The following is a 25,776-nucleotide window of genomic DNA, read 5'->3' as shown; positions in this document are numbered from 1 at the left end:
CTTGGACACGCCCCCTTTCGTGACGTCACGGCGAGGCGGAAGCGGCCTCAGGTGAGCGGCGGGGCCGCGTCTTAAAGGGCCCGCGCGGGAAAATTGGCGTGAGGGGCGAGGCGTGGGGAGCAGCCGCGGGGGGCTGGGTCCTCCCCCTTGGAAATGCTGTGGGGACACGGGGGCGGCACGGACCCCGCGGGGGTGGCGGGGACTGCGTGCGGGGCTGTGAGGGACCCTGAGGGGGGCAGGGACCCCAGCGGTGGGGGGCTGTGGTGGGGTCCTGGGGGGGCGCAGAGACCCCCGTGGTGGGGCCAGGAACCCGTGGGAGGGTGGTGGGACCCCCTGGAGGGTCCTCGGAGAGGCTTTGGGAGCCCAGAGAGGTGCTCAGACCCCATGGGAGGATGAGGGGGCTCCACAGAGCCCGTGGAGGGGGTGAGGCACCCACGGAGGGGTGTCGGTGGTTTTGGGGAGCCCGTGGGTGGATGCTGGGGTGCGGGGGGTGTTTTATGGACCCTAATGAGGATTTAGGCGCCCTGGGGAGGGTGGGAGTGGGTCAGAAGGGGACCCAGAGCCGCGGATGCCGTGACCCCGCGGGGGCAGGGGGGCTCCTGGCTGTGCCCCAGGCCCATGGCAGAGCAGGACCGGGCGCTGGAGCCGGGCTGGCTCCTGTCCCCCGCCGGCCGCCCCTACCTGGACTCCATCGTGCACAAGAACCAGCGGAGAATGTTCGGTGCGTGCCCCCCAGCCCGCGCCCCCCAGCCGGGGTCTCAGCCCCCCGAGTGACCCCGAGCCCCTCCCCAGGTCTGCTGGAGCGCCCGGCGCTGCCGCCCGCGCTGGCTGTGCCCACGGTCACCTACAAGCTCTTCCTGGCGGGCAGGAGCGGCGTCGGCAAGACAGCGCTGGTGGCCTGGCTGGGGGGGACCCCCGCGCCCCCCGCCCACCACGAGACCCTGGGTAAGGCCGGGGGGACCCGGGGGTGACAGTCCCTCTGTCCCCGCAGGCATCGAGGGTGACAGTCCTGCTGTCCCCGCAGGTATCGAGGCCACCCCGAGTCCCTGGGTACGGCCGGGGGGACCCGGGGGTGACAGTCCTGCTGTCCCCACAGGCAACCCAGGGCCACCACGAGTCCTTGGGTACTGCTGGGGGGATCCGGGAGTGACAGTCCCGGTGTCCCCGCAGGCATCGAGGCCACCACGAGCCCTTGGGTACGACCCAAGGGGGACCCAGGGGTGACAGTGCCTCTGTCCCCGCAGGCATCGAGGCCACTTCGGCCACCACGAAACCCTGGGTACGGCCCGAGGGGGACTCGGGGATAACCCGGGGTGACAGTCCTGCTGTCCCCGCAGGCATCGAGGCCACTTCGGCCACTGGGTACGGCCCGAGGGGGACTCGGGTGACCCGGGGGTGACAGTCCCGCTGTCCCCGCAGGCATTGAGGCCACCTCGACTCCCTGGCTACAGCCGGGGTGACCCAGGGGTGACAGTCCCCGTGTCCCCGCAGACATCGAGGCCACCACGAGTCCCTGGGTACAGCTGGGGTGACCCAGGGGTGACAGTCCCCGTGTCCCCGCAGACATCGAGGCCACCACGAGTCCCTGGGTACAGCCGGGGTGACCCAGGGGTGACAGTCCCGGTGTCCCCGCAGGCATTGAGGCCACCACAAGTCCCTGGGTACGACCCAAGGGGGACCTGGGGGTGACAGTCCCGGTGTCCCCACAGGCATTGAGGCCACCCTGAGTCCCTGGGTACGACCCAAGGGGGACCTGGGGGTGACAGTTCCGGTGTCCCCACAGGCATCGAGGCCACCCCAACTCCCTGTGTACAGCCGGGGGTGACCCGGGGGTGACAGTCCCGCTGTCCCCACAGGCATCGAGGCCACCACGCTGTTCTGGCCAGCCAAGCCCCGCGGCAGCGGCCGCCCGGTCCTGTTCCAGCTGCACCTCTGGGACTGCGGGGACGGAGCGCTGCGGAAGTTCGAGCACCTGCTGCCCGTGAGCGGGGGGCGCGTTTTGGGGTGGGGGACGAGTTTTGGGGCGGGGGACACCCCCAGGACCCCGCGGTGAAGGGTGTCCCCCGCCCAGGCCTGTAAGGAGGAGGCGGATGCCGCCCTGTTCCTGTTCTCCTTCACGGATCGTGCGTCCTTCGAGGAGCTGCCGGCGCTCATGGGCCGCGTGCTGGACCCCGGGGACCGCCACCTCGTCAGGGTGGTCGTGGGCACGAAGTATCCTTTTGGGGGGGGTCCCCAAAAGTCACCCCATGGCGAGGGAATTACACCCTCGGGGCTCTCAGAGCTTGGCATCACAGGCGTTAAGAACATGCACACCTCATTGCATTGATGTATTCCCAACCCCTGCTGATTTTATCAGGGTTTTGGGGTTTTTTAGATGTTCCTTGACCCCCCTCTCCATCCCAAAATGGCTTTGCACCCCCAGATTTCTCAACATTTGGTATCTCAGCAGGCTGAGAATGTGCACAAATCATTACACCTGGTGGTGTAATGATTTGCACATGGTGGGTTCACAGCTCCTGCTTATTTTTAGGGGGGTTTTGCTGCCCTAAAGGAAATTTTCAGGGTGTTGGTGTCTCCCTTGACCCTGTGTCCCCCACCCCAGTCAGGTTTGCACCCCCAGATTTCAAACCACTCAATACCTCGTTAGGCTGAGAATGTGAATACACGGATGAGTCCTCAACTCCCATTGATTTTTCTAGGGGGTTTGGGGGGATTTCTTTGGGTCACAACTCCCACTTATTTTCAGGGGGTTTTGGGGGGATTTTCTGGGTCTCACTTAACCCTGTGTCCCCCCTACAGTCAGGTTTGCACCCCCAGTTTTCAGACCACTCAATACCTCATTAGGCTGAGAATGTGAATACACGGATGAGTCCTCAACTCCCATTGATTTTTTTAGGGGGTTTGGGGGGATTTTCTGTATCTCCCTTGACCCTGTGTCCCCCCACAGTCAGGTTTGCACCCCCAACTTTCTCAGCAGGCCAAGAACGTGCAACACTTCATTGCACCAATGGATTCACCTTCCCCATTTCTCTCTAGGCATTTTTAAGGGGATTTTTTGGGGTGTTGGTGTCTCCTTGGACCCCGTGTCCCCCCCACGATCAGGTTTGCACCCCCAGATTCCCAACCACTCAGTCCCTGGGCAGGCAGAGAACGTTCCCACCCGGTTACACCATTGGCTTCGCAACTCCCCATGAATCCCGGGTGTTTTTGGGGGGATTTTCCAGGGCGTTGCTGTTTTCCCTTGACCCTGTGTCCCCTCCCCACCCCAGATTCGACCTGGTGGCACACGCGGCCGTGACGGAGGAGGACGTGCAGGCCTTCGAGGGGTCGCAGGGGCTGCGGGTGCTGCGGGCCGGGGGCAGCGCGGGGGCCGGCGGGGCGCGGGCGGGGCTGGCCCGGGTCGCCCCGGTCCTGGACGCTCTGGTCGAGCAGCTCTGGCGGCGCGACCAAGTGACCGCCGGCGTCACCCCGGGGGACACGGGGGACACCCCCACATGAACCCCCTTGTGTCGGGGGGCTGTGGGCGTGGGAGGGATAAAGGAGTTTTTTGGTTAAAATCACCGGTTTTCTATGGAAAAGATCCTGGGTGGCCCGACTTGTCCGATTTGGGGGTTTGGGGTCATGGGTACCAGGGATTTGGGGTAATGAAGATTTGGGAGTACCGGGGGATGTGGGGTGCAATGGGATTATCAGGAGGTGGGTGCTGCAGGATTTGGGGTGCTGCAGATCCTGGGGATTTGAATTTCAATGGGATCGTGGAATGGGGGTTCTGCAGGATTTGGGGTGCTGCAGATCCTGGGGGATTTGAATTTCAATGGGATCGTGGAATGGGGGTTCTGCAGGATTTGGGGTGCTGCAGATCCTGGGGGTTTGAATTTCAATGGGATAATGGAATGGGGGTGCTGCAGGATTTGGGGTGCTGCAGATCCTGGGGATTTGAATTTCAATGGGATCGTGGAATGGGGGTGCTGCAGGATTTGGGGTGCTGCAGATCTGGGGGGTTTGAATTTCAATGGGATCGTGGAATGGGGGTGCTGCAGGATTTGGGGTGCTGCAGATCCTGGGGATTTGAATTTCAATGGGATCGTGGAATGGGGGTTCTGCAGGATTTGGGGTGCTGCAGATCTGGGGGGTTTGAATTTCAATGGGATCGTGGAATGGGGGTGCTGCAGGATTTGGGGTGCTGCAGATCCTGGGGATTTGAATTTCAATGGGATCGTGGAATGGGGGTGCTGCAGGATTTGGGGTGCTGCAGATCCTGGGGCTTTGAATTTCAATGGGATCGTGGAATGGGGGTGCTGCAGGATTTGGGGTGCTGCAGATCTGGGGGGTTTGAATTTCAATGGGATCGTGGAATGGGGGTGCTGCAGGATTTGGGGTGCTGCAGATCTGGGGGGTTTGAATTTCAATGGGATCGTGGAATGGGGTGCTGCAGGTGCCAGGGGGTTTGTGTTTCAATGGGATCGTGGAATGGGGGTACTGCAGGATTTGGGGTGCTGCAGATCTGGGGGGTTTGAATTTCAATGGGATAATGGAATGGGGGTGCTGCAGGTGCCAGGGGGTTTGTGTTTCAATGGGATCATGGAATGGGGTGCTGGGCCTATTGGCAGATTTGGGGTGTTGTGGATCCTGGGGGTCTTGGACGCTGTGGGGTGTTGGGGGATGTGGCTGCAGAGGGATTATGGGAACTGCAGAATTTAGAGTGCTGTGGGATTGGAGTTGCTTTGGGGTCCTGGGAGATTTGTGGTGCTAGAGGTGAAGGGATTGGGGTGCTGTGGGATTTGGGGTGCCATGGGTGATGGGATTTATGGTGTTGTAGGATTTAGAGTGCTGTGGTGATGAGATTTGGGGTGCTGTGGGATTTGGGGTGCTGTGGATGATGGGATTTGGGGTCCTGTGAGATTTGGGGTGCTGTGGGTGATGGGATTTGGGCTGCTGTGGGATTTAGGGTACTGTGGGTGATGCAGGATTTGGGGTCCTGTGGGATTTGGGGCGCTGCGGGATTTAGAGTGCTGTGGTGATGAGATTTGGGGTGCTGTGGGATTTGAGGTAGTGTGGATGATGGGATTTGGGGTGCTGTGGGATTTGGGGTGCTGTGGGTGATGGGATTTGGGGTGCTGTGGGATTTGGGGTGCTGTGAGTGATGGGATTTGGGGTGCTGTGGGATTTGGGGTGCTGTGGGTGATGGGATTTGGGGTGCTGTGGGATTTGGGGTGCTGCGGGATCATGAGGACGGCGGTGCTGAGGATTTGGGGCCCGAGGGGGCCGGGCAGCCCCCCCCAAACCGGTCGCCCCCAAACCCCCCAGTACCGAACTGGTGGGTGGGGGGCGTGGCCAGTAGTAACCGCGTGGCCCCGCCCCCTGCGGCCATTGGCTGCCGCCCCCCGCCCTTCCCACGCCGATTCATGAATGAAAGGGGAGGGGGCGGGAGAGGGGGGCTCGTTCACCCCTTCGTGGCCGGGCCCGGGGGGTCCCCGCGGGGCTTCGGGACCCCCGACCCCCCTCCAGGCCCGTTCCCCACCTTGAGCGGGCTCCCACCCCCCCGTCCCCTCCACCCGGCCGCGTCCCACCCTGCCGCTCGCGCCCTCCCAGTTCCGTACTGGTGCGTACTGGGAGCGGCTCCTGCGCCTTTAAGAGCGGGCGTGGCCGGTGACGTCAGCGGGGCATGAATGAACAGGAGCGGGCGCGCGCCCCACACCCCCCGCAGTCCCCGCGGGGCCGCCGCTCGTGGGGCGCGCCCGGGACCCCCAAAACCGCCCCGCCATGGCGGACAGCCCCCCGGCCCTCACCCTCCTCCTCCTCACCGCCCTCAGCCCCCTGGCCGCCGAGGAAGGTGAGTCCCCACTTTTTATTTTATTTTTTTTTAGGGGGGGGCAGCACCCCGAAACTCCTTTATTGCGGGCACCCCCAAGGGTGGGGTGGTTTTGGGGTGAATTCGGGCGGTTTGGGGGGAGCTGAGGAGTCCGGGAGCGCTCTGAGGGTAAAGGGTGATGTGGGTTCCCCCTTCCCCCACAGTAGTTTGGGGTGCGGTGGGGAAGCCGCAGGTGCCGGAGCGCGTTTGGGGTGGGGGGGGAAGGTTAAAATTAGGGGAAAAGTTGAAATGAGGGCGGAGAAGTTTAAATTAAGAGGGGGAAAGTTAAATTAAGGGGAGAAAGTTAAAGGGGGGAAGTTAAAAAGTTGTGTGGCGGGGTAAAAATACGGGGGGCTAGCTAAAATGGGGGGACGACTAGAACAGAGGAGAAAGAAATTTAAATGAGGAGGAAAAAAGTTAAAATGAGAGGAAACTCAAGAGTTTGGGGCAACTTTTTCCATGCCGAGCGTCCAACCGATGCATCATGGCCAGGTCCTGCCAGGAGCCCCCAAAAGAGGCTGGCAGAGAGGTGAAGGTTGGGAGGATTAAAAAATAAACCCCAAAAAAAGGGAAAATCACCTTAAAATGGAGCGTTTCCCTTGGGTGGTGCAGGGTCGGGTAGGATCCGGCCAGAGAGCTGGAAAACAATGTCAGGAAAATCCCAAAAAATTGCTGGGAACAAACAAGCAGCGTCTCGGCCTCCACCTCGCAACCCTTCCTCCAGTGATTTTGGGGCTTAGTTTGGGAGGGTTGGGCAAAAGAAAAGGGGGAAATTCACTTTTTCGTGTATACCTGGAATTGTTTTAGAATTGAGTTTCTGTAAATTCTGACGGCTTTAATCCGTCACTTTTCAAGGGTAAAGTGGAAGAATCCATCCCTAAATGCAAATAAATCAGAGGCTGGGATGGAAAAGACTGCCTGAAAACTAAAAACGGGGTAAAAAACCCTAAAAGGAAGATTTTTGGAAGTGCGGGGGGGACAGCAGAGGGGGTGACCCTGTGGCAGCCGTGGGATTTGGGGCGTGTTCCCAAAGTGCTGTTTCCCAGGAGGGAATGTTGGGATTTGAGGTTTTAAAAGTGCGTGGGGGGAAAGGGAAAGTGGTGGGAGAGTGGCGGGATTTGGGGATTTCGGGGGGATTGGTTCCCCTCGGTGAGATCCAGTGGGATTTGGGGTGAGCTGAGGTGGGGAGGCGATTAAAGAGGAGGGAATGGAGTGAGATTGGGACTGGGATGGGATCAATTTTGGGATGATGGTTGGGGTGCAGATTGAGATTAAAGAGGAGATGAGGATGGAGAGGGGATAGGATTCATTTTGGGATTGGGATTCTCGTTAAGGTTGAGATGGGGATGAGACTGGGATGGGGACAGGAACGGGGATGGGATTGGGGGGGGGTTCACTTTGGGAATGGGATTCGGATTCAGATTCAGACAAAGATTGGGATCGGGATGGGGTTAGGGTAGGGGACAGGGACAAGATGCAGCAGGAATGGGATTGGGATTTGGGACGGGGGTGCCGCTCCGGAGCGCGGCGGTGACGCGGGGGGTGGTGACAGGGTTGGTGGCCACATCACGGTGGCACCGGAGATGGGGGCGGCCGTGGCCGGGTGACGAAGGCGACGGAGAATTTGATGATGATGATGACGGTGGTGGCGGTGGGTACAGGTGACTCCCGGGACGGGGCTGCGGCCCCGGCGCTGTCCCGGGAGCTCCCGCGGCTGCTGCGCCCCGGGACTGTCCCCAGAGCCACCCCCGGGGGCACCGGCAGGGAACCCCCGCCCGCTCCGGCTCTGGCTCCGGCAGCTTTCCGCTCTCCGGAGGCTCGCGGGGGGGATTTCCAGCCTCAGGAAAACCGGGATATCCGCCCCGGCATCCTTCCTGACCCCTGGCACGGCGCGGGGGGGACGCTGCAGCCACCCGCGTCCCCCCCGGGCAGGTTTTGGGGTTCCCCCCGGGCAGGTTTTGGGGTTCCCCCAGGCAGGTTTTGGGGTTCCCCCAGGCAGGTTTTGGGGTCCCTCCCGGGACACGCCACGAGCCCGTCCGTGCTCAGCCGTGCGGAGCCGGGGGGGCCCATCCCTCCCGACATCGCCCCGTCCCGCCGGACCCATCTCGCCGCTGATCCCGGGCGTCCGGGCACATTCCTGGGGGGTGATTCACCGGGGGGCCCCGCTCCCTCCCCGGCCTCCTCTTCCTCCTCTTCCTCTCCCGGCGCTGGATCCGGCCGCCGCCCTCGGCGTGCCAGGGCAGGTCCCGCCGGGCCCCGCGGCTTCCCCGCCTCTGCGGGCGGCCCCGGGGCTCCGTCCGGCGGAATCTGCCCGCAACGGGGGATCCGTGGGCCCAGGGGGACTGGGACTGTTTGGAGGTCCTGGAGACGTCTGTGGGAATGGGGTGGGTCCGTGGGTGCTGGGGGTATCCAGGAGTCTTGAGGACATCCATGGAATCTCCTGGCATCTGTGGGTTCCAGGGATATTTAAGTGCCCAGGACATCCAGGGGTCCTGGTGGGATATCTGGGCATGGACACACAGGTCCCAGGGGTATCCCTGGGTCCCGATGGCATCTGTGGGTCCCGGGGATATCTGTGGGTGCCCATGACATTCATGAATTTTAAGGACATCTGTGGGTCCCAGGAGTGTTTGGACATCCTGGGGACTTCCATGGGGTTGTCTGTGGGTCCTGGGGGACAGACATCCAAGGGCCAGAGGGGTGTATGGGTGGCACCTGCAGGTCCTGGTGGCATCTGCTGACATCCCTGTTCTCTCTCCTCTCCCACAGTGGTGCTGCTGGACTTCGCCAAGGCGCACGGGGAGCTGGGCTGGCTCACCCATCCCTACGGAAAAGGGGTGAGCACCCATGGATCCAGGATGGGGAATGGGGACCTCTCCATGGGGAACGGGGACAGCCATGTGAGAGCTCCATGGGGATGGGGACAAGGACATCTTTGGGGACCTTCTCAGGAATGGGGATGGAGAATGGGAACATCCATGGGGATAGAGACATCCATGGGGATGTGCCTGGAGGTGCCCATGGGAATGGGTACAGGAGCAACCACAGGGAGGGACCTCCACAGGAACATCCCACAGTCATGAGGATCTCTATGGGCATGGGGACAGGGATACCATGAGGATGGAGACCTCCACTGGAATCAGGTTGGAGCCCTCCATGAGACCAGGAACACCCATGGGGATGGATGTGGGGACATCCTTGGGGTTGGAGACCTCTGGGATGTGTCTGGGGACCTCCATGGGGATGGGGACAGGGGGAGCAAGATGAGGACGAGTCCATCCCTGGGGACAGTGCCTCAGTTCCCCCCCATAGCCCCGTTTCTGTCTCTGGGGACAGTGGGACCAGCTGCAAAACGTCCTCAACGACTCCCTGATCTACATGTACTCCGTGTGCAACGTCATGGAGGGCGAGCAGGACAACTGGCTCCGCACCAACTGGATCTACCGCGGCGTGGCCCAGCGCATCTTCATCGAGCTGCAGTTCACCGTGCGCGACTGCAACAGCTTCCCCATGGCCGGCGGCGGCTCCTGCAAGGAGACCTTCAACCTCTACTACGCCGAGTCCGACGTGGATTACGGCACCAACTTCCAGAAGCGGCAGTTCAGGAAGATCGACACCATCGCTCCGGACGAGATCACCGTGCAGGAGGATTTCGCCACCCGCAACGTGAAGCTCAACGTGGAGGTGCGGTCGGTGGGGCCGCTGCGCAGGAAAGGTTTCTACCTGGCCTTCCAGGACCTGGGCGCCTGCGTGGCGCTGCTCTCCGTGCGCGTCTACTACAAGCGGTGCCCGGCCGTGGTGCGGGGCATGGCGCGGTTCCCCGAGACCGTGGCCGGCGCCGACTCGCAGACCTTGGCCGAGGTGCGGGGCTCGTGCGTGGACGAGGCGGTGGCCGAGCAGGCGCCGGCCCTGCACTGCAACGCCGACGGCGAGTGGCTCGTGCCCATCGGGGAGTGCCGGTGCCGGGCCGGCTTCCAGAGCCTGGGAGACACCTGCCAAGGTATGGACTGGGCTGGCTGAGGATGGGCCATGGTGCGTGCCCTGGGAGGGGTGGGAGGGAAGAGGATTGACCCCAAAATTCCTAATTGTCGGAATCTGTGGTACTGATGATTCCGAGATTGTCCTTCTGCCCCGCTGCCAAAGCAGAAGCCATCATTGGTCTGTGCTGGTTTCCAGGTTGTTTATTCTGTTTATCTCTCACATGTTCTGCTGCCCTGCCCAGCTCTGTCCTGCAGGGCAGCGTGTGGGGCTCTGCCCTCAGTGGGATGTGACAAACATTCAATACCAGAAACTCCCTGGGCTGCATTTACAAGAACGTGCCAATATCTGTCACCTACGTTGGACAGTGTGTCCCCAGCCTGAACCAACAGAAAAATGCCAACACCACAGTGAAACATGGAGGGCATGAAGAAGGAGAAAAAGGACAAGGCACACCCAATTTCCTCCATCTTGTCCCCTTTGGACCCCTCATCTAGAATCCTAAAATTTTACTTTTGCACCTGTGCCACACTTAATTATTATTACTTCTATCAAACCCTCAGAGCTGGTAATTCATCCTGTAAGGTTGAAAACTCTTTTCCATGGACAGAGATCACAGACAGTGTCTCTGGGGGCTCTGTCCAGGGGGGGTCCTGACCCCTGCCAGGGTCCCAGACCTGCCAGGGCAGCCAGAGGGAAGCCCTGGATCTCCACACCTAATAATGGATCCTCAGCCTTGAGTGGAGTGTGGAAGGGTTCAGCTGGGAGAAGGGTGGGGCAGTGACTGCAAAAATTAGGTGAAATGCTCTAAAAATTCTCAATTTGGAGTTGGAGAAATGAGGTTTTGGCTCCAAAATTCCCGGCCCTGGATCCTCATCTTTCAACATCACCAGTGTTGTAAGAACTCAGACAGGTGAAGGGTGGGCTGGGGGGATCCCAATAAAGTAGCAGCTGCAAAATAAGATTAAATACCCTAAAATTCCCCATTTGAGCTGGAGAAATGAGATGTTGGACCCAAAATTCCCTATCCTGGGTCATTCCCCTGCACATCACTCACGCAGTGAGTGCAACAGGGCTCAGCCAGGACGGGGGTGGTTTTCGGGGGGCTCCCCAATAATAAAGAAGCAGGAAAATGAGGCGAACCCCCTGAACTCCTCTCTGGTGCTTGGCGGTGCTTCCCCGCCACCTGCCAGGTGCTGATCCCGCGGATGGTGAGCAGGATTTGTGATCTCACCGGTGTCACTCTGTGTGTCCCCACCCAGCTTGTCCGCCTGGCACCTTCAAGGCTGCGGTGTCCTCGGGGGGCTGCCAGCCCTGTCCCCCCCACACCCTTCCCGCCCCGGCCGCCGCCGCCGCCTGCCCGTGCGAGGATGGATTTTTCCGGGCTCCCGAGGACCCCCCGGAGCATCCCTGCACCCGTAAGTCACCTCCGGAAGGCGGACACCATAGTGTCACCTTGCTGAGGTGACAGCACCACCCTGACGCCACCCTGTGTCCCCCACAGGTCCCCCCTCGCCCCCCCAGGCTGTCACAGCCGTGGGGTTGGGGGCTTCGGTGCAGCTGCGCTGGGCCCCCCCCGCCGACCCCGGTGGCCGCGAGGACGTCACCTACAGCGTCACCTGCGAGCAGTGCTGGCCCGAGAGCGGCGAGTGCCGGCCCTGCGACGGGGGGGTCCGGTTCTCACAGCCCCCCCGGGGGCTCACGGGGACAGAGGTCACTGTCACCGACCTGGAGCCGCACGTCAACTACACCTTCACCGTGGAGGCCCGCAACGGGGTGTCCTCCTCCAGCCACCAGCGCAGTGTGGCCAGCACCACCATCAGCGTCAACCAGACCGGTGAGGGGACACCGGCTGCTCCCACACCTTCCCTCCGTGGTGGGGACACGTCTGTGGTGTTCCCATCCCCCGTGGGAACACCTCAGTGATGTCCCTTTGTGTCCCCATGGCAGAGCCCCCACGGGTGACATCGGTGAGCCTGGATGGACGGACAGCCACCAGCCTGGTCCTGTCGTGGACGGTGCCACTGCGGCAGCAGAGTCGGGTCTGGAAGTACGAGGTCACTTACAGCAAGAAGGTGACACGGCCTGACACCCTCAAACCCACCCCTCCATTCCTGTCACCTCCATCCTTGCCCCCAGCTGTGTCACCTCTGTCAATGGAATGTCCATCCACATCATCTGTCCATCCACACCACCTCCATCCTTGTCCCCATCCCTGTCACCTCCCCATCCACGTCACCTCCCCATCCCTGTCACCTCCCCATCCACGTCACCTCTATCCCTACCCTGTCCTGTCACATCCCTCACATCACCTCCATCTTTGCCCCACCCGTGCCACCGCTCCCTGCGTGTCACCCTAACGTCACCCTGCCGTGTCCCCAGGTGGATGAGAACAGCTACTCGGTGCTGCGCTGCGAGGGCACCTCTGTCACCCTGCCCAAACTGTCCCCGGGCACCGCCTACGTGGTTCGGGTCCAGGCCCTCACCACCGACGGCCACGGGGCCTTCAGCCCCCAGCACGAGTTTGAGACCCTGCCCGAGGGTGAGGAGGGGCCGGGGGTGTCGGGAGTGCAGGGTGGGGGCTCCAGGAGGTGTTGGGAGCAAGTTTTGGGTGCTCCAGGGGGTGTCAGGAGTGCAGGGTGGGGGTCCAGGGGGTGCAGCACTCACCTGGACGGTCCCCACAGGTTCCGAGGCCGTGGCATCAACCACCGTCATTGCTGGCAGCATCGCTGGCGTCGTCTTCGTTGTCGTCCTCTTGGTCATTCTCCTCTACGTCCTCCGGCGGTAAGGGGACAAACACCCCGAGACCCCCCCTAAAAAATCTAAAATGTCGTTGTCCCACCACCGAATATGGGTGAGGGATGATCTTTTGGGACAAAATGCTCCTTTTCTGCAGGAGGAGGAGGTCACGGCCACGCCAATCTGCTGAGGACGTCTACTTCTCCAAGTCAGGTGAACCATGGGACAGTGGGGACAACAGGGATGGGCAGGGGGGGGTGACAGGGGTGCTGACCCCCTCCTTGACGCCCCCAGACCAGCTGAAGCCCCTCAAGACCTACGTTGACCCCCACACTTACGAAGACCCCAACCAAGCCATGCTCAAGTTCACCACCGAGATCCCTCCATCCTTCATCACCCGCCAGAAAGTCATCGGTGCCGGTGCGTGGCTTTGTCCCCCCAGAGACACCCCAAAATCGTGGTGGGACAGGGGGGCTAAGGGTACCCACGTTTTTCGGGGCAGGTGAATTTGGGGAGGTGTACAAGGGCACCCTGAAGCGCGGCCGGAAGGAGGTGCCGGTGGCCATCAAGACGTTGAAGGTGGGGTACACGGAGAAGCAGCGCGTGGACTTCCTGAGCGAGGCCACCATCATGGGACAGTTCTGCCACCACAACATCATCCGCCTCGAGGGCGTCGTCTCCAAGTGTGAGTGGCCTCTATGTCCTGTCCCCCCCAAAAAAAAAAACCACCCCAATTTCCCAGCAAAACACCCCAAAAAAAGCGATAAAAAACCAGGGTGTTTTTATACAACAACGCAAAGGGGAATTTGGGGGACTTGGGTCTTTTTGGGGGATGACTTTGGGGATTTTTTTGGGAATTCAGGTTCATTTGGAAGGTTTTACAGGGAGTTTAGGGGATTTTTGGAGGAGTTGGGGGATTTATTTTGGGGTTTTGGCTGTTGTGGTTTATTGGAGTCTGTAAGGGGGTGGAAACTTTTTTGTTTAATGTTTAATGGGTGTTTTTTGGGGGAGTCGGGGGTCTGGGGTTTTTGGGGAAATTGGGACGGTTTGGCTTTTTGGGGGTGGTTGGGGTTTTTTGCAATTTTTGCAGGGTTTGGGTTGTTTTGGGGTGTTGGGTTTTTTTGAGGGGCATTGGGCATTTGGGGATTTAAGAATTTTGGGAGGGCTTGTGGGAGGTTTAGGGATTTTAGGGAAGGTCACTTTTTGGGGGATTGGAGGGATATTTTTTGGTGTTTTTACCTATTTTGGGGGCTTTCTTTTGTACAGACAAGCCCTTCATGATCATCACGGAGTACATGGAGAACGGGGCGCTGGATAAATTCCTGAGGGTAGGTGACACATGGTGGGAACGACCACAGGGTGGTGGAACCTCCAACACCCACCAGAGGAGGTGAGACAACAGGTGGATTCTCCCCTTTTCCCAGGAAAAAGAGGGCGAATTTGGCATCATCCAGCTGGTGGGGATGTTGAGGGGCATTGCTGCCGGCATGAAGTACTTGGCCAACATGAATTACGTCCATCGCGACCTGGCTGCCAGGAACATCCTGGTGAACAGCAACCTGGTGTGCAAAGTGTCCGATTTCGGGCTCTCAAGGGTGCTGGAAGATGACCCTGAAGCCACCTACACCACCAGCGTGAGTGTCACTGCGGCGGGGCGGTGGCCAGGGAAGGGTGGCTGGTTGGCCATGGAAGGTTGGTGGCTGGCCACGGTGAGGGCATGGTTGGTCTTGTTGGGGTGGTTGTCCAAGGTGGGCGATTGTCCCTCATGGTGGCCATGTTGGGGTGGTTAAACGGGGTGGGTGGTTGTCCGTCATGGTGGCCACATTGGAGTGGTTGAACAATGTGGGTGTTTGTCCATTGTGGTGGCCATGTTGGGTTGGTTGAACAATGTGGTGGGTGTTTGTCCATCATGGTGGCCACATTGGAGTGGTTGAACAATGTGGATGATGTTCATCGCAGTGGCCATGTTGGGTTGGTTGAACAATGTGGGTGATTGTCCCTCGTAGGGGTCATGTTGGGGTGGTTGAACGGGGTGGGTGGTTGTCCGTCACGGTGGCCATGTTGGGATGGTTGAACAATTTGGGTGATGTTCATCACAGTGGCCATGTTGGCGTGGTTGAACAATGTGGATGATGTCCATCACGGTGGCCATGTTGGGTTGGTTGGACAAAGTGAGGTGGATTTTTGGGGATGCAGGGTTGACCCCGATGTCGCTGTAGGGCGGGAAGATCCCGATCCGTTGGACGGCACCCGAAGCCATCTCCTACCGCAAGTTCACCTCTGCCAGCGACGTCTGGAGCTACGGCATCGTCATGTGGGAGGTGATGTCCTACGGCGAGCGGCCCTACTGGGAGCTCTCCAACCACGAGGTGAGCGCCCACCCTCCACCATCACCAGTGTTTTGGGAGACATTCCAGGTGGGACAAAGCTGGGATCAACCTGGGACGGTGGAAGGTGTCCCTGCCGAGGGCAGGGGCTGCAATGAGATGAGCTTTAAAATCCTTTAACCCAAACCATTCTGGGATTCTGTGAATGAACGCATTTTCTGCGGGGCCATCCCTGACCCTTCTCCTCCTCCTCCTCCTTCTCACAGGTGATGAAGGCCATCAACGAGGGCTTCCGCCTCCCGGCGCCGCTGGACTGCCCCTCGGCCATCTACCAGCTGATGATGCAGTGCTGGCAGCAGGAGCGCTGCCGGCGCCCCAAATTCGCCGACATCGTCAGCATCCTCGACAAACTCATCCGCGCCCCCGACTCCCTCAAGGCTCTGGCAGATTTCGACCCTCGGTGAGTGCAGGGAGCACCAGGATGAGGTGGGGGCAAGAAGAGGGAAGGGGCAGTTGCCCAGAGCAGCTGTGGCTGTCCCTGGATCCCTGGAGGTCCCCAAGGCCAGGCTGGACAGGGCTTGGAACAACCTGGGACAGTGGAAAGTTCCCTGCCCATGGCACGGGTGGAATGGGATGAGCTTTAAGGTCCCTTCCAACCAAACCAGCCTGGCATTCTCTGATTCTTGCACATCTTTGCATCTTCTGTCATTTCTTCATCATTTTGTTTTCATCTTTGCATCTTGCACATCATTTTTTGCACTCTCGTGTTGGGTTTTGCATCTCTGCACTCCCACGTTGTTTCTGGCATCTCTATTTCTGCATCATTTTTTGCTGTTTCCTCATTTTCACGTTTCCGCTTTTTGCAGCGTTTCGTTTTCTGCATCATAATTTCATCATCTCATTTTTGCATTTATTTTTTTGGCATCTTCCCATTTCTGCACTGTTTTTCCATCCTTCCATTTTCCCATAATTTTTTGCATCCTTCCATTTCTGCATCATTGTTTTAACCTTCCACTTTCACATCATTTTTTGCATCATTTCATTTCTGTGCTATTTTTGCATCCTTTTGGTTTTCTGCATTTTTTTTTTCACCTTTCCATCTCCTCAGAATTTTTCATCTTTCTGTTTTCATGTTATTTTTTGCATCTTTTCAACCCTGTGTTATTTTTCCACCCTTCCATTTCCACATCTCTATTTGCCACCCTTTCATTACTGCACCATTTTTGCACCTTTCCATTCCTGCATCATTTTTTGCATTGTTTCATTTCCGCAATATTTCAGTGTCCTCGCTTTTCTGCATCGTTTTCTGCAAACTCCCATTTTCACCGTTTTTGCACCTTCCGTTTTCGCATCATTTTTTCACACCCCTCCATTCCTGCATCATTTTTTTTTGCATTGTTTCCTCCCTGCATCATTTTTACGCCTTTCTGGTTTTTTTTACTCCCATCGCTTTTCCAGCCTTGCGTTTCTGCACCACTTTTTTTGCATCTTTCTATGTTTACATCGTTTTTCTGCCCGTCTCCCAGGGTGTCCATCCGGCTGCCCAGCACCAGCGGCTCCGAGGGCGTCCCGTTCCGCTCGGTCCCGGAGTGGCTGGAGTCCATCCGCATGCCCCAGTACACCGAGACCTTCATGGCCTCGGGCTACAGCACCATCGAGAAGGTCCTGCAGATGACCAGCGAGTGAGTCCCTGTCCCCACACTGCTCCCCTGCTGTCCCTAGGATGTGTCCCCACACTGCCCCCATACCCTCCCCTCCACCTCCCAGAGGACAGGGGTGTGCTGGGAACGGAAACCACTTCCGTGGCCTTGGGATAAAATTAGATGTTCCTTGGCTGGAGAGGCCGGGATGAGTTGTATCCGTCCATCTGTCCCTTGGGATGAGCTCTGTCCATCCATTCCTTGGGATGAGCCATGTCAGTCCGTCCATCCCCTGGGATGAGCTGTGTCCATCCATCCATCCCACCCTCAGGATGAGTTATGTCCGTCCATCCATCCATTCCTTGGGATGAGCCGTGTCTATCCATCCATCCCTCGGGATGAGCCATGTCCATCCATCCCTCAGGATGAGCTGTGTCCATCCATCCATCCTACCCTCAGGATGAGTTATGTCCGTCCATCCATCCATCCTTTGGGACGAGCTATGTCTATCCATCCATCCCTCGGGATGAGCTACGTCCATCTATCCCTCAGGATGAGCAGTGTCCATCCATCCATCCCTCGGGATGAGCTACGTCCATCCATCCGTCCGTCCATCCATCCCTCGGGATGAGCTACATCCATCCATCCGTCCGTCCATCCATCCCTCGGGATGAGCTGTGTCCACCCCCCATCCATCCCCACCCCAGGACGCTGCTCCTGAGTCCCCCCAAGCCCGGGGTGTGGCCGTGGCTGCCTCCAGCCCCCTCAGCCCCATTCCCCCACTCCTGACCCGTGTTCCCATGTTCCCATTTCCCACTCCAGCCTCTCCCAGCCCCATTCCCCCACTCCTGACCCCATATTCCCATATTCCCATGTTCCCATTTCCCACTCCAGCCTCTCCCAGCCCCATTCCCCCACTCCTGACCCCATATTCCCATATTCCCATGTTCCCATTTCCCACTCCAGCCTCTCCCAGCCCCATTCCCCCACTCCTGACCCCATGTTCCCGTGTTCCCATTTCCAGCTCCAGCTTCTCCCAGCCCCATTCCTCCACTCGTGACCCTGTGTTCCCGTTTCCCACTCCAACCTCTCCCAGCCCTATTCCCCCACTCCTGACCCCATATTCCCATGTTCCCATATTCCCATGTTCCTGTTTCCCACTCCAGCCTCTCCCAGCCCCATTCCTCCCTCCTGATCCCATATTCTCGTGTTCCCTTTCCCACTCCAGCCCCCCTCAGCCACATTCCCCCTCCTGACCCCGTGTTCCCGTGTTCCCATTCCCGCTCCTGACCCCGTGTTCCCATTCCCGCTCCTGACCCCGTGTTCCCGTGTTCCCATTTCCCCCTCCTGACCCCATATTCCCGTGTTCCCATTCCCCCTCCTGACCCCGTGTTCCCATGTTCCCATGTTCCCATTTCCCCCTCCTGATCCCGTGTTCCCATTTCCCCCTCCTGACCCCATGTTCCCGTGTTCCCGTTCCCCCTCCTGACCCCGTGTTCCCGTGTTCCCATTCCCGCTCCTGACCCCGTGTTCCCGTGTTCCCATTTCCCCCTCCTGACCCCATGTTCCCGTGTTCCCATTCCCCCTCCTGACCCCATGTTCCCGTGTTCCCATTCCCGCTCCTGACCCCGTGTTCCCGTTCCCAGGGACATCAGGCGGATCGGGGTGCGGCTGCCGGGCCACCAGAAGCGCATCGCCTACAGCCTGCTGGGGCTGCAGGAGCTGGCGGGGGCTGGGGGGGCCCCGGGCTGACCCCAAACCCCCCAACACCCCCTGAACCCCCCTCCTCCTCCCCGAGGGGTTTATTTATTATTTCTGTAATTATTAAGGGTTTTTTTTATACTGTTATTGATACTGTCCCCACGCCTGGGGATGAAACGGGTGCTGCCCCTTCCCTCCCCTCTACAAAAATTGAATTTCAAGCTTGTTTGGAATGGGGAAGGGATTTTTCTTCTTATTTATCCCCTACATTTCAAGAGAAAAAGGGCTCAGTCCCAAAACTGATTTATTTTTGCTTTTTTCCTCCCTATTTATTCCTCTCCCACCGGGTTTTTGGGTGGTTTTTTTTTTCCCTTCAATGCTGATCTGCCAGTGTTGCCTTGTATTTTTTAACCTAATTTATTCTATTTTTGTATATTTATTGCGAGGAATTAAATGTCGCGTCAGGTTTGGGACAGGAAAAAAGGGGGAAATAGCTGGATGCTTTTCCTCCCTTTTTTTTCCATGGATCTATGGGGGATTTGTGGAGTTTTGAATAAAAAAATGTGCTTTTTGGTTTTCTAGAATATTGTGTTTTCCCACTGGTTCACAGAGATTGATGGAATCTGGGGGCAAAGATGGGGACTTCCCCTGGATTTTAGGGGTTTTAAGGGCATTTAAAGGATTACAAGAGGGTTTAAAAGGGTTTTTTAAAGGCGTTTTAAGTATTTTTAAAGGTTTTGGGGGGCATTAAGGGAATGTTAAGAAGGTTTAAAGTTTTGGGGGTTTTTAGGCATTTTAAAGTTTTTTAAGGAGTTACCTGTTTGTAAGGGGGGTTAGGGGCTTTAAAGGGATTTGAAGTTATTTTTTAAGGAGGCTTAATATTTTTTAAGGGTTTTATTGAGGGATTTTTAGGTGGGGTTAAGGGGATTTTAAAAGTGAGGGGGTTTAGGGGTTTTAATGGGGATTTAAACGAGTTAAAGAGGATTTTTAAGGGGGTTTAAATGAGTTTAAAAGTGTTTTTTAAGGATTTTACAGTTTTTGAGGGGGTTATCAAGGATTTTAAGGGGTTTCACACGGCTCTGGCAGCATTTCCCATCCGGGGCCCCTTTCCCTGGCAATTCCAGGAGGAATTTGGCTTTTTCATCCCAATTCCAGGAGGAATTTGGCTTTTTCCATCCCCCGCCGCAGCCCGAAGCCAAAGCCCGGCCACGCCGGCTGCCCGGAGCCTGCAAATGACTGGGTAGGAAAACGCCGGAAAAAAAGGGGTTTTGCTTTTTTATTTCTGCCCCAAACCATAAGAAGGGCCGGGTGGGAGGTGAGGGCGGCCCGGCAAGCCGCGGGTTTGGGGGATTTTCACCCCGTTTTGGGGTTGTTTTGCCCTGCGGGTGCCGGCCTCGATCGCGGCTCAAAGCCCAGCGGGACCCGGCGGGGGACAGCCCGGGCTGGGGAAACTGAGGCACGGCGACAGCGGGGGTTTTTGGGGTGACGGGCAGGGCTGGGGGTGCTGCCCGCTGCTCACCCATCCCCACCGCGCTCGGGGGGCTGCGGACCCTCCCCTGCTGCCCCCGCTGCTCCCATGGGTGCTGCAGCCCAGCCCCGCTCCCAGCCCAGCTCCTGCCCCTTTTTTGGGGTGTCTCCCTGGCGCTGACCCCACTTCACCCGTCCTGCGCCGGGCCCGGGCATGCCCGCCCTGCCCAACCTGCCCCGCCGCACCTAATTAACCCCCCAGGCTTAATTAAGGCTTGGTTAGCGCCCGGCGCGCCGCCCAAACCTGCTGCGCCCCAGTCTGGGGGAGCAAAGGGCCGGGGGGACTCAGCCCCCCACTCCCCCCGGATTTCAGGGTCACTAAACACCCACCCCCGATTAATTGCAGTAATTAACATGAGGATAATTATGTGCTGATAATTTTAGCAGGAGGGGCACAGGGGGGTGTCGCAGAGACTGGGGCACTTCACTGCATGTCCTGGGCAGTTTTGGGGTGATTTGGGCGGTTTTAAGCGTTGCTGTTGGGTTTGGGAGGGGGTGAGCGCCCCCCAAAAGAAATCGGGGGGGCTGGAGAAAGAGGAGGGGGGAGGAAGCACCGATGGCTCGGTGTGTTTAATGCACAACACGCTCGGTGTGTTTAATGCACAACACGCTCGGTGTGTTTAATGCACAACACCCTCTGCAGGAGAACCGGCGCCCCCAGCCCAGCCCCCCGACACCAGCTGGGGGGTCAGGACTCCCCCTCTTTTCCGGGGGGATTCAGTGGGGAGGGTCCCCTGTGGTCCCAAAACGTCGTCACTTGGGGTTGGCGAGGTCCTCGATGGCTCTGCGCAGCTGGAAGGGGACAGAGGGGGTGGGACAGGGGCTCTCCCCCACTTTCACTTCTCCCCCCATTGCCCCCCTTTTCCCTTTTCCAACACCATTTGCCCCTTTTTCCTTTTCCCCTCTTTCTTTCCCCCTCTTTCCTTTCTTTTCCCTTTCTCTTCCCTTTCTTTCTTCCCCCTTTTCCCCTTCTTTTTCCCCCCTTTTCCCCTTCTTTTTCCCCCCTTTTCCCCTTCTTTTTCCCCCCTTTTCCCCTTCTTTTTCCCCCCTTTTCCCCTTCTTTTTCCCCTTCTTTTTCCCCTTCTTTTTCCCCTTCTTTTTCCCCTTCTTTTTCCCTCCTTTTCCCCTTCTTTTTCCCCCCTTTTCCCCTTCTTTTTCCCCCCTTTTCCCCTTCTTTTTCCCCCCTTTTCCCCTTCTTTTTCCCCCCTTTTTTTTCCCTTCTTTTTGCCCCCCATTTTCCCTTCTTTTTTCCCCTTTTTCCTTTCTTTTTTCCCCTTTTTCCTTTCTTTTTTCCCCTTTTCACCTCTGCCCTGCTCACGGCTCCCACCAGCTCCCCGGAGCGGGTGACAAAGACTCGCTGCAGCTTCAGCAGCTGGAAGAGGTGGTAGGCCTGGGAAGGGGACAACAGGGACACGTGGGGCCAAAGCCACCTGCACCGTGTCCCCTCAGTGTGACACAGACCTGGGGGGCTCCCAGGACACTTTCACCCCCCCAAACCTGGTGCAGGGAGGTCCACGGGGAGAACTGGAGCATGATGGGCTCGATGGTGCAGTCGTCCCCGAGTGTCCCCACGGTGGCCAGCTTGTGCAAAGTGACATGTTAATTTTGGGGTGGAAAAGCAGCTTTTTGGGTGTGGTAGGGTGTCCCCCACCCTGTTTACCTTCTCCCCTCGTGGGGCCTGAGGGTGCTCGTGGCTCTGGAGGAAGGTGACCAGCTGGGACCTGCTGACGGTGCCCACCAGGGTGGGGGACCCTGGAGGGAGGGGACAGAATGGGGACGGTGTGGGAATAGCAGGGGGACACCAAGGGAACAGAATGGGAATAACGGGGAGGTACTGGGGACACTGAGAAGACATCCCATGGGGACAGGATGGGAATATCGAGGGGACATCCCACAGGGACACCATGGAGACAGAACAGGAATATTGGGGGAACAGCATGGGGACACCAAAGGGGATGGGGACAGCACTGGCACAGTATGGGGACACCATGGGGACAGTATGGGGATACTGAGGTGGCACCATGGCAATACGGAGGGCACAACATGTGGGCACCAATGGAAACAGGACAGCCTGGGAATGACAAAGGACACTGCAGGAGCAGTTTGGGGACACTGCAGGAGCAGTTTGGGGACACTGCAGGAACACCCGACAGGGACAGAGTGGGCAAGGCATGGAGACAGCGTGGGAATATCAAGTGGGCACTGGGGGGACACCATAGGGACAGCATGAGCAGACACAGAAGGGCCACCACAGGCCCAGGGACTGGCCACCCCCCATGGTGACAGTGACCCCCAGGTCCCACATCCCACCTGTGCTCTCCACCACGGGGTACTCGGCATCAGCAGAGGCGTCCAAGGCCACCAGCACCTCCTGGAAACCGTCCCCCTTGGCCAAGGCCACCACCTGGCGCTCCATGAACTCCTCCACCGTCACTCTGTAGGAGCTGGCGAGCACAAAACGCCCCAAATTTCCATCGTTTCCTGGAGAACGCCCCCAAAACGTGGGGCTTTGGGGCGGGGGCTTACGCGATGTGCCGGCTGCGGATGGGGGGCAGGTAGGGCAGCTTCTTGACGATGATGCCGGCGTCGTAGAAGGACGGTTGGTTCTTCTGGCTGATGGCGTTGGCCACCAGCACGGCCAGCACGGTGGGCAGGAGGTGGCCCAGGTGCCCGGTGGCCTCACACACCAGCAGGGCCGTGGACACCGCGTGGGTCACCGAGCCCGCGAATGCCGCAGCGCCTGCCAGGGAAGGGGGGGGTCAGGGGCTGGGGGTGACCCATGGGTGTCCCCCTGCCCGTGGGGGTGTTCCCCAACCCCCAGACTCACCAGCCAGGGCGTAGCCAGCGGGAAGAATGGGCCGTGGGGGTCCATCTGAATGGAGCCCCCGTGGGAAGAGCAGGGCCACCACCTCCCCTGTGAGGCGCCCGATGGCTGCTCCTGAAATTGGGGGAGAAGGGAAGGTGGGGAGGTCCCAGAAGCCTCCCCCAAAAATGGTGGAGGTAGGGATGACCACCCTCCTGCAGCCAGATACCTCCCCTGTACCCCCAGACTGGATGTACCCCCCTCCAGGGCTGGATACACCCCAGTGTCCCACTCCAAAGGCTGAATGAACCCCCTGCACCCCCCCCTGGCCTGGCTGTCCCCCCCATGTCCCCCCCTCGCACTGGCTGTCCCCCCCACGTCCCCCCAGCCCCCGACTCACCATAGATGAAGATGGGCATGAAGTACCCAGCTGGCAGGGGCAGGGTGGTGGCCAGGATCAGCATCCAGAACTGGGGGGACACAGGGGGTCACCCCATGGGGACACCGTGTTGGGGGGCACACCCAGAGACTGGGGGGGCCATGGTTACCTTCATGAGCAGGAAGAAGGCCAAGGTGCCGTAGATGGTGGCAGAGGGATGGTCCCACTCCTGCCAGAGGCCCCCAGGCTTGGCCACCCCCGAGGCGTTGGCGGCCAGCAAGCCCCACGTGCGGTTGTCAAAGAGGGAGATGAGATGTTCCTTCATGGTGAGCTGGACAGACGGACAAATGGGCACCCTGAGCCTCCCCCGCTGCGAGGTTTTGGGGTCCCCAGGGAGCCCCAGGTGTCCCCACTCACCCTGGAGGCCATGAACTGCCCCAGCCCAGGCGGGAAGGTGATGGAGGCGAGGAGCAGCACCACCAGCACCGTGTACACGGGTTTGCTGCAGGGGGACACGGGGGCTGGGCACGCGGGGACGGACAGACGGACAGGGGGACCCAGGGACAGCCGGGGTGGATGGGGTTAATGGGGGGACATCAGAGCACCCAGGGTCAGTGGGGGGGGACATACGGATGCACAGCGTGGACACACCCATGCACCCAGTGTGGATGGGGTGGGGTGAGCGGGGTGCATGGGGGGCATTTGGGACACTTGGGGTGCAGGGAGGGGACACAGGGACACTCGGGGTGCACGGGGTGCATGTGGAGGGTGTATGGAGTGGATGCATGGACGGCCAGAGCGCACAGGGTGGACATACAGACACCGAGAGTGGGTGGACAGGGGGTGGAGGGGGACACAGGGACACCCAGGGTGGATGGGAAGGACACAGGGACACACAGAGCCTGCACGGCACAGACACACAGGGTGCAGACAGACAGATGGACGGACGCCCAGTACAGACTCGGTGGCCAAGAGCTTGGCCGTCAACCAGTTCCTCTTGATGGCCACCATCATCCAGCGCTGGCAGAAGAGATAAGCACAGGCCACGATCCCACAGATGGTCCTGTGAGGAGAGGGCAGGTAGGGAACAGGCAGGGCACGGGCAGAGCACAGACAGCACCCCAAAACCAGACCCTCCGTACCCCAAAATCAGAAAAAAGAAGGTCTCCAGGAGGTCGAAGGGAAAATCAATCTTGAGGTCACTCTTAAAAACAGCGGCAATGGTTTCTGCAATGGGACAGGAATGAGGGTGTGGGTTTGGGGGTGAGCACCCCAAAAATGTCACGAGAGGAAGAGGGAGCACGTCCTGCCCGCCCTGCCTTGCCTTGCTCGCTGTTGAACACGGCCAGGAGCCGAAACATGAAGGCGCCGCAGCTGGCGGCGAAGAAGCCGCGCCAGTAATCCCGCACGGCAAAGTGGGGGGACATCACCTCGATGCTGAAAAGCACCCCTGGAAACACGGGGGAAGGGATCAGGGCGAGGTTTGGGGGTGCCCAGGGGGGGGTTAGGGGGGTCCTCACCGCTGATGGGTGCTCCAAAGACTGTGGCCACCCCGACGGCTTGAGCTGCCACCAGCATCTCGTGCTGCTTGAACTTGTTCTGTAAGGTCGGGGGGGGTTAGGGATTTGACTTTATCTCCAACTTTTTGGGGGTAAAATCAAATCCCTCCGTTCATTTTTTTGAGCGGTGGCACCCCCACCTCATATTCCCTCGTGACCGTGGTCCTCATCTTCCCCAGATAAGCTGCGGCCATGGCAGAGAGGTGGACATAGGGACCCTGGGGGGACACAGCGCTGAGCGACCCCCCCACCCCGGCACCAGCTGGAACCGCCGGGCATTTTGGGGTTCAGAAGGGGATCCCTCACCACTTTCCCAAGGAAAACGGTGCTGCCGCACGTCAGGGTGCAGGTCAGCCCCACCACCTTGGCTCCGAAGTTCTGGATGGCCAGGTAGTCCTCCAGCACCACGCCCATCAGGATGGTCTTCAGCTCCGGGATGCCGGAGCCTGGAGGAGAGGCAGGATCCAAATTTTAGGGATCCCTCATTACCGAGGGGGCATTTTAGGGAGCCAGGGTGGTCGGGGTAGCTGGCTCACCTCCGGAGTGCGGGGTGATGCTCTGGGAGAAGCCGGTGGAGAACGCGGCCAGTGCCGTGGGGAACAGAGTCCACGAGAGGTACTTGAGCACCCCGATGTCCCCGATCTCTCGGTACAGCCACGTGTGGGCTGGAGGAGAGGTGTCAGGCAGGGAATGCACCCCCCAGCACCCCCTTTTGCACCCCGAGAGACCCGCCCTGTATCCTCGGTGAGCCCCCAAACGCCGGTGGAGCCCCCCGGGCACCCCTCGTTTACCCGCGTGGATCCTGGTGGTGATGATGTCCATGGTGAAGCTGATGGTGGCCATGAGCACGCCCAGGATGAAGAGGAAGTACCAATCCTCCCCGACGCGGAACAGCTGCCGCCTCACCCACTCCAAGCACCCTGCGAGGGGGGAAACAAGGTGCTGACCCCCCCCCAAAAACCCCCGCCTCCAGAATCCCCCTTTTTGGGTGGGGGTCTCACCTCGGACCCTTCTCCTGGCAGTGGGGCAGGGTCTCCAGCTGTGCTCCGACACCAGCACCCTCTCCTCCTCCTCCTCCTCTTCCTTCTCCCCCCGCAGCCCCCCGGGGACGGGGCGCTCCATCCCGGGGACCTTTTAGGGGACCGCACCCCCTTTTTTTGTAGCACCCCCTGGCCCGTCCTCCCGCCTCGGCCTCCGCTGCCCGACTGAGTTTGCAAACGAGCTCATTAAAAACGACCTTGACGAATCCGACGGACCCGCTCGGGCCGGAGC

The 25,776-nt window shown here is 59.2% G+C and overlaps 3 protein-coding genes across 7 annotated transcripts; 2 read left to right on the top strand and 1 right to left on the bottom strand.

The window, feature by feature from the left end:
* On the top strand, positions 1-3,580 carry CPLANE2 (ciliogenesis and planar polarity effector complex subunit 2). The gene is made up of 6 exons (XM_077788229.2): positions 1-51; positions 592-721; positions 793-945; positions 1,857-1,981; positions 2,072-2,211; positions 3,270-3,580. Exons 2-6 carry the CDS (start codon positions 619-621, stop codon positions 3,496-3,498), a joined length of 750 nt encoding a protein of 249 aa, XP_077644355.1. The 5' UTR covers positions 1-51; positions 592-618; the 3' UTR covers positions 3,499-3,580.
* A 1,928-nt stretch (positions 3,581-5,508) lies between these two features.
* Positions 5,509-19,773, top strand: EPHA2 (EPH receptor A2). 3 transcript variants are annotated; one of them, XM_085558473.1, is made up of 17 exons: positions 5,509-5,833; positions 8,621-8,688; positions 9,188-9,851; positions 11,092-11,247; positions 11,334-11,666; positions 11,780-11,904; positions 12,212-12,371; positions 12,514-12,613; positions 12,726-12,781; positions 12,863-12,988; positions 13,071-13,253; positions 13,835-13,896; positions 13,993-14,202; positions 14,788-14,937; positions 15,162-15,355; positions 16,422-16,577; positions 19,392-19,773. In XM_085558473.1, exons 1-17 carry the CDS (start codon positions 5,764-5,766, stop codon positions 19,720-19,722), a joined length of 3,144 nt encoding a protein of 1,047 aa, XP_085414599.1. In that variant the 5' UTR covers positions 5,509-5,763; the 3' UTR covers positions 19,723-19,773. The 3 variants fall into 3 exon arrangements, with proteins under 3 accessions (XP_085414599.1, XP_031362538.3, XP_085414600.1); XM_031506678.3 differs by lacking the exon at positions 19,392-19,773 and adding an exon at positions 18,182-18,820 and having other exon boundaries at positions 5,513-5,833; XM_085558474.1 differs by lacking the exon at positions 19,392-19,773 and having other exon boundaries at positions 5,514-5,833; positions 16,422-17,101.
* A 545-nt stretch (positions 19,774-20,318) lies between these two features.
* On the bottom strand, positions 20,319-25,775 carry CLCNKA (chloride voltage-gated channel Ka). 3 transcript variants are annotated; one of them, XM_077788228.2, is made up of 19 exons: positions 25,506-25,775; positions 25,296-25,424; positions 25,041-25,169; positions 24,811-24,950; positions 24,645-24,722; positions 24,466-24,544; positions 24,270-24,395; positions 24,088-24,172; positions 23,907-24,008; positions 23,363-23,447; positions 23,115-23,276; positions 22,967-23,036; positions 22,591-22,701; positions 22,290-22,503; positions 22,074-22,207; positions 21,424-21,515; positions 21,261-21,344; positions 21,067-21,153; positions 20,319-20,555 (listed from the first exon to the last, which is right to left on the bottom strand). In XM_077788228.2, the coding sequence occupies exons 1-19, from the start codon at positions 25,624-25,626 to the stop codon at positions 20,517-20,519; spliced, it is 2,067 nt and encodes a 688-aa protein (XP_077644354.1). In that variant the 5' UTR covers positions 25,627-25,775; the 3' UTR covers positions 20,319-20,516. The 3 variants fall into 3 exon arrangements, with proteins under 3 accessions (XP_077644354.1, XP_085414621.1, XP_085414620.1); XM_085558495.1 differs by lacking the exon at positions 23,907-24,008; XM_085558494.1 differs by lacking the exon at positions 24,645-24,722.
* Between the last annotated feature and the right edge of the window lies 1 nt (position 25,776).

This window comes from Lonchura striata, chromosome 21 (genome assembly GCF_050655825.1).
Source record: "Lonchura striata isolate lonStrDom1 chromosome 21, ASM5065582v1, whole genome shotgun sequence".
NCBI lineage: Eukaryota > Metazoa > Chordata > Aves > Passeriformes > Estrildidae > Lonchura > Lonchura striata.
The sequence above is the reverse complement of the archived record's forward strand: the minus strand, read 5'-3'. Positions and strand labels throughout refer to the sequence as shown.